Here is a 7,701-nt window from a genome sequence, read left to right on the forward strand (position 1 = left end):
GGACCCGTTTTGGTGTTGAGGTTGAGTTATGTCACTTTAATTATTTTCAGTGAGCTATAAAATTTTAGTGGAATGTTGTTAGTGTTGTATTTCCTGCTTTTCTGTTTTTGATGTATTGCTGCCATAGAAGATATCCATGTTTTAGTGTTGAAGTTGAGTCTGTCAATGTCCACGTGGTTGTTAACATCATACGATGGAGTTATGTCCTCTTGCATTGAGTTCTGTCAATGTCCTCCCTAATTTGTTGGTTGATTTTGATGTGAACTTTATACGATCGCTTGCAGGTGGTAACTCTGAATATTTTACTATCGAAGTACATTATGGAGGCCAATTTTATGATAAGCCAAACAATGTGGTTTATGAAGTGGGATCCGTTCTTTTCGTCGACTTCTTTCATGCTAAATGGTGCAACAGAGAGAATTTGCATAAATTCTTACACAGGACTTGTGATGAAAGTGTATTGGAATGAGGTGGCTTCTTCAAGTCAACCGAAGAGGTCCACGCAGTCTAAGAGCAATGCTAATACTTCACAATCAATTTCAGGAACAACGGAAGGTCAACGAAAAAGATCGAGACTAATAATGGCATGTTCGAAGTGTAGTGAAGCAGGACACAATAGGAGAGGCTGCAAAGGGGCACCACCTCCAGCACCTTGTTAGGATGAAGCTGTCTGGCGTCTGCCAAGTTCACTTGTTAATTTTTTGGCTTTTGTTTTTGTTATTTAGTGCACAAATTGTCTGCATGTAGTGGATATAATATAACACTTTATGAACCTTTTTTGGTATTTATGTACTGGGAGAATGTAGCAAGTTCAGGACTTATGTTGGTTGCACAGTGGATATTTTGCACATTTGAAATGAATTGTATCTATTTTTGCTTCAGTTTTCGGTTATTTTTGCTTCAGCAGGTAGTGGATATTTTTGTTTCAGTTTTCGATTGATTGGTGGATGAATTGTGTCTCAGATTCTGTGATAGAGTTGTGTATTTAGGGACTTTTGAGTTGTGTATATCAACAGGTGGTATATGGAAGAAAACTGGGAATTCTCTCGCCAAATTTTTTCTAAAAGTTAGGGATGTTATTCGCAAATATTTCTAAAAGGCAGGGACATTATTAGCAAATATTTCTAAAAGTTAGGGACTTTACTCGCCAAACTTTTTATAGGGAGGGATGTTTTAAGCCAAAATTATAACTACGTAGGGATTATTAGCGCAAAGTTCATTCGATTCCCAGAAGAAGTGAATAGGACCCGTTCATCTTCACCAATAAGCCAAGATGGGCCATTCACCATTGAACTTATACGTAGAACCACTACATACTTCACAGCACCCATTTCCACTCGATCTCCTCAATTTACCCTGTGGTCACAATAAGCATAAACTAAAAATAAACATCTAGCAGTCATCTCTATAAATTGACCACCCATTCAATATATATCTTACTACATTTTTCCAGAAACACAACGTAAAAGCAGCAGTGATGGTCGGATTTCACCACTATATATGCTCTTTAATTAACGACATTTTTTCCCTTATTTAATGTAATAATTTAAAGTATTTTCTTTCAGCTACTGTTATATATATGGACTACGTAGAAGGCGGGAATAAGGGGTTCAATGGGTGAGGCGGTTTTACCCCTGCGAACTGGACAAAAATTGGTTTTGTCTCTTGAATTAACGGCAAAATGGATGGAACTTGGACGGAAGGACCTTCATCGCAACGAAAGGTTGATTTGAGGGCAAAAATGCCAAAAAATGAAAGGTGTGGACGTTTTCCACAATAAAGCTGAAAGGTAGGGATGTTTTGCGTCAATTACTCTACATTCAATAGCTTTTTAGGGATGTTTTGCGTCAATTACTCTAAATTCAATAGCTTTCTTATTGCTTATTCATTTCTCTATTTTTAAAATACACCAATTCTCAGAAGAACAAGACAGTGAAAAATCGATAAAACAAATATAATGCATAGAAAAGCTTCCATTAAATTTGACAGCTTGATAAATAGTACACAACATGAGAAATCAAGTTAGCAGGCTTGAATTTTCAGTTTCCATCAAAACTCTCAGGAACCAAGACAGATGTATAAAAATACAATACCGATGTTATATAAAAACCGAAATCCATAAGTCCAAACTCCAAAGAACAACAAAGTAAGGATGTTTTATCATTTGGGTTCACAAAAAACTCTCAATTTTCTTGCTTTATCCCTTTTCCAACGATCTAAAAACCATCTTGTGGCCCAGTCACCTCCTCGAAATACAATAAAAATAAATAAATAAATAAATAAATTCCACAATGCCTGGGCAGTCTAATCTGGAGCTGGTTTTTTTGTTTTTTTGTTTTTTTTTCAAACTAAAAGCCAACACGCAACAATAAAAACATAATTATTTTAAAAAGAAAGGAAATGCAAAATAAACCAAAAGTAACAATATCTCTAAATCAATCATAAAATTCTAAACTAAAATCATGAAGATCTATGATCAATACATTTATGATTGAACTGAAACTTTTACCACAAAACACTTAATAACACATTAGAATGGAAACAAAAAATAAAAACCCAGAAATTCTTACACGTCATAAAAGATATATTTTCCAGTACTAAAAAAGATTAACCAAGTAAAAAAATTTAGATCTAGAAAGGAAACTGACCCCTCCTCTGAAAGACATGGCAGCAGTTGAGGAGAGAGAGTACAGAATGTTTTAGAGAGAGAAAGAGGGATTACAGAGAAATGGAGCCACCGAATATGAAAAATTTTGGGGTCACGCCACTTTGTAAGAAAATGGGCTATGGGTAGAGAGACAGTCGATATTGAATTGAATACAAAAGTACTCCTGTTTAAAATTGTTCAATAATACAGTATCATGTGGTATGTGGTGTTATGTCAATCATGATCATGATGACAGGAATTATGTTATTGATTGAAATTTTTGTGATGAAAAAAGTGGGATTTCTTTTTCTTTTTTCATTTTTTTTCCAAAAATAAGTCAATTTACATTCTGTGCTTTGTCAATGGAGCTGGGGACAGGTCTTATCTGTTAGTACTTAGTAGTGTGAAAAAGACAGCTCACTTACTTTAGGTGCCGTCCATGGCCCAATCCAGTTTATGATCATTAAAAAACCCCAATAATCTTAACGACAAAAGCCCATTAAATAGTACTATCCTCTTTAATTCATCGAGTTATCATTCATCTACTTGTATTTATTATAATTTTATACTAAATTTTTTATACCATATAATACAGTTCACAATACACAATGTATTGACAGCGGCAAATTGAGTTGGTTTGTCAAAGCTTTGCACGGGGCCGTCTCGTGACTGGCCTGGTAAAAGGGGAAATTATACCATTTAACCCTTCTTTTTTCAAAAGATGAAGTACAGCCTACTTTATAATCTTTATAATATTTTATGAACTTGTTTCGCGCGGGTTAGTCGCTAACAATTAAAAAGAGATCGGACGATTGTGTAAGGGACAAACCTCTTGAAACAAAGTCCCAAAAAGGGGCGTTTTTATTGGCGATGACTTTACAATTGGAAAATAAAGACAGAATGCCTCCAAGGGGAACAAGCACACGAGTTACTGAAAAGAAGTGTTTAAATCTAAACTAAGAAATTTAAAGTTACATATTCTCTTTTTGAGAGTGTTTGATTTGGGGTGCTTTGCTCTATATCTTTTCTTCCTTTTATATTCCATGGATGATTTCTTCGTAATCAACTGCTTAAAAACTGCTTGATCGCTCAATAACTGCCCACTTTCCTCGTAGTGGCCAACTTGTCATGGAACTGCTCCTCTAACTGCTGACATTACTTTTGTCGTTCAACCATCTTCAATTGAATTCCTTGAATCGTGGAACGTGAAAGAGTTACTCAATAATTGCTTTATTAACCGCACCTTTGGGTAACCATAACATTTTACGTTTGCTAAAATCCTGGGCGACTCGAAGGTTTAGGCGAGAACAGGGGCTCAGTTCTGGGCGATTGCATGGCAATCCATTCGCTCAAATCTTGGGCGACTTGTAACCTTGGGCGATGGTATTACCGCATTCATGGGCTTCCCTATTTGGGCCTTTATCCTGCATTGCCTGATTGGGTCGTTCTTTGGGCCATTTGATTTTGGGGATCTTCTAATTGAGTTTCATTCCTTGGGCTATTCGACTTGGGCTGAACTTTTTGTGTGTCAACAATTACCCCCCAATATGGCAGATTTAATACTAATTATTAATTTCTGCCATATTCACTTTGTGTTTTCCTGCATTCGAAATTTTCAAGAATTTCAATCATTGTTTTCTTCCATAACTTGAAAATGTGCGACGTTTGCAAACCCTTATAACCCCTAAATACGCCATTTCATTGCACCACTAAATCACGCCTTATTTTTTCGCGCTTCTCTCTCGCAATATTACTGTTAATCTTCTTGCTTCTCTGCTACGTAACTCTGAAAAACTCTATTTAGTCCCTATTGGCTGCTTCACAATCCCAGTCTGGTGACTCCTTCAGCTTCGAAGACTTTCAGATACTCCTTACTCGGCCATATATAACTATGAACTTCCTTGCACCGGCCAATGTCGAACTCAATGAGTTCTATTTAGGTCCTTTATTCAACAATGTCGAGGCCATCGAACAAGCGGCTATAGGTCAGCTGTTCCCTTGTACTCAAGGTCCTCCGTTTCTAAATTCTTTGTCGCTGGGGCCACTTCGCGACAGAGGTATTCACACTTGACCTAAATCTGATGTCGTTTTCCGTAGATGACATGCTCGCCTTGTGGACCATGGTCCTACTAAGGCAATTTTTGATAATGTTAGGATTTCTGATTTGTTAGAAATCTCCCTTCAACCCCCTGTTTTTGATTCAGCACTTTTTCCAATCACTTTAAGTTTTTGGTCTTCTGAGTATAATACTTTTGTTTTCCCTCTTGGCCCCATGTCCATTACCTTAAGGGATGTTGGGGCCCTAGTAAATCTGCCACCTTTGGGCGATACCATTTTCCCTGGTATTTTGATTTCTGGTGTCGTCCCAAAATTTGATAGAGGCCTCATCGAGTCTTATTCAAGCCTGCAAATTGAGCCTTCCCATATTGAGCGAGTGGCCTTTCTTTTGATTTGGCTTTGTAAATACATTTTGTGTGTGCCAAGCATAAAGCCCTCCCTGAGCTATTTACCCATAGCGCACGAATTGGCACGTGGTAGGCCTCTGAATTTATGTTCTTTCTTTTTAGCTGCCCTCTATAGAGGCATGGCTTCTCTTCAATCCCAATTGAAGAATGGTGCATCTCCCATTGGCAGTGGGCCTCTTTGGTTCACTCAAATGTGGTTGAGAGCCTATTTTACATCGCTTGGTACTCCATCTTTTTCCAGTCCTTCTGCTAGCTGTTATGGGCTAGCCATTGATCCCCTGACTCCTGTAAATATGTCCAAAAGGGACATTTTTTCACTCTTTTATACTTTGGATTCAATCCCTTCCTTCTTTCCTTTTCCTCCCTTTTTGACTCCGGATTATGTGCAACCTCCATCCACTATGGTTAGTGCAAGCACTTCCTTGTTCGTTTGGATTCGGTTTTTGACCGGGAGGGAATTGTTCCATGATATTTTGACTGGGACCAATGCCAAAGCTGGGGTAAAAATATATGCTCCCCAATTTTTTGCTTGCCAACTTGGTTTTAGCCAAACTTGGCCCGTTCCCCCTTACTATTCAAGGAATTTGATAGACCGCCATACCATTAATAAGGCAGAGGCCAAGGCTATAAATGCTCGCAATATTCTTTTGACGGACAACTTTTCATTAGCCCCCTTCAATCCTAGCCACGCCATCCATCCCCTTTTTGAACTACTCTGGTCGTCAGTGAAGCGCAGATTGTTTGCGACTAATGCCAATCGAGCTTTCCATTCACTGGACCAGCCAAACATTTATTTCACCTCTCCTGTTTTGGTCACTCATGTATCCATTAGGAGTCCCTCTTCCTCTGCTCGTGCTAAACAGTCTGCCCGTCCATCGGCTTCTCTTCCTGCTAAGCCCTCTACAGCTAAAAGTGCCCCAAACCGCAAACGGCCAGCCTCAGCATCTCCCATTTTGGAGGATGATGATGATGACACCCCTCTCATCGTCAGGAGGAATGTAATTAAATTGGTTTACTCATAAGCATACCTTTTCATACTTGAAACTTTCCTATGTGCTGATAGTTTATTTGGACTTCTCAGAAAAGTTCAGCCTCTCCCTCGAAGGCTTTGGTGTTGGCAGCTCCTGCTCCATCATCCTCTGCTGGGGCTACTTCGTCCAAACCAGCTGATGAAGGGACTATGCTCAAAGAGAAATCTTCAGTCCCAGAATCTTCATCACAACCAATAGACGAGCCACCTTCTTCCCAGGGCGTTAACCCCCCAAATATCGAAGCAGAAGGTAATTCATTTTTTGATGCTTTACCTTTGCTTGTGCTATCGGTTTTGATTTGTTGCCTTTTGAGTTCTGCAGATGCTCCTATGAGTCTGCCCGTTGCGGTAAGGTCTTCTCGCCTAGACAAGAGGAAGTCCTCACGAATGGTGGAGCCACAGGTGGCAGGTTTGGCTGGGGATATGCCACCTTCTAAGATTGCGGATGAGGTAATCTTTGCTTCATCTTTACCTCCATTTTGTTTAGTGTAGTGGACACCTTCAATATTAGCGATTTTCTTTGCAGGATGCTGATAAAATTGTGCGTTCTATTCAAGACTTGTTCACTTCCTGGGGGCAAGTCAAGACACATCGCCCTGCTTCATCCAGTTGTCCTTCTACTTCTTCAGAGGAAGATATGAAGTTCCTCAAGTAGTAGATATTTGAGTATGTGTCCTTCATAGATATGGACATCGGTAAGGCTAGTGCTGCCAAGCATAAGGATAAGCTTGAGCATTTGAATGCAAAATTGGAGCGAGCATTGACACTTTCGTCGCTCAATCTTTCTGCTGATTTTAAAGCGACGTTAAAAGTTGTCCATTCCGAGGTCTTCTCCTTGCTGGCTAAGAATGTTGAACTGAAGGCCAAAAGTACTCAATATCTTGGTGCCGTATCTAAAAAAGAGTCTTTGCTTCTGAAGATCAACAAAGCTGAGGACGAGTTGAAAGAAATCTCTTCCGAAGTCATGATTGAAGACTCTTTGATGACTAGTTTGGCTGCTCAGATGAAGGAACTTCAAGCCAAGATGGACGATTGCAAAGCGAGAATAGCTGCTAAAAAGCGTAATGTCTTCCAAGGAATTGAGCGATCTAAGTCTTTGGTCGAGCAGTACAAGAAGTTGGAAGTTGATGATGATGTTGTGGCTGAATTGAACATCACTTCTTCTCGGCAAAGCGAGGACTGGGAGAGACTTAGGGAAAGAATTCGTTTGATATGGGGCGAATTGTAATTAAGACATATAATGCCTTAACTTTTTCCTTTTGTAATTTCGTATTGACTTTCCCTTTATAACCTTATACTGATATAAAAGCAGCCATCATTGTTAATGAATAATTATTTTAGCCTTTTGTATATTTATTGACGTTTGTCTTTTAATCGTCAATCGCTTAGGCATTTTTTTTTTAGACTTTAGGCCACTTAATCCCATTTACTAGACACGAATATGGCTGTTCTTTACTAGACACGAATATGGCTGCTCATATTCTGTCTTTTCACCTTTATCCCTCTATAAATGCACATCATATTCTGTCTTTTCACCTTCACCTCTCTATAAATGTACG

At 38.9% G+C, this 7,701-nt stretch overlaps 1 protein-coding gene across 1 annotated transcript in view; it reads right to left on the minus strand.

Annotated features, from left to right (window-relative positions):
- Positions 1–2,864, minus strand: part of LOC111378719 (actin-depolymerizing factor-like) — a 5,460-nt gene extending 2,596 nt beyond the window's left edge. Inside the window, exon 1 of the mRNA XM_023001954.1 lies at positions 2,649–2,864. Within this exon, the coding sequence (XP_022857722.1) occupies positions 2,649–2,666 (18 nt within the window). The 5' untranslated portion in view covers positions 2,667–2,864. The remainder of the gene's footprint in view (positions 1–2,648) is intronic.
- Positions 2,865–7,701: the final 4,837 nt, after the last annotated feature.

This window comes from Olea europaea, unplaced genomic scaffold (genome assembly GCF_002742605.1).
Source record: "Olea europaea var. sylvestris unplaced genomic scaffold, O_europaea_v1 scaffold1858, whole genome shotgun sequence".
NCBI lineage: Eukaryota > Viridiplantae > Streptophyta > Magnoliopsida > Lamiales > Oleaceae > Olea > Olea europaea.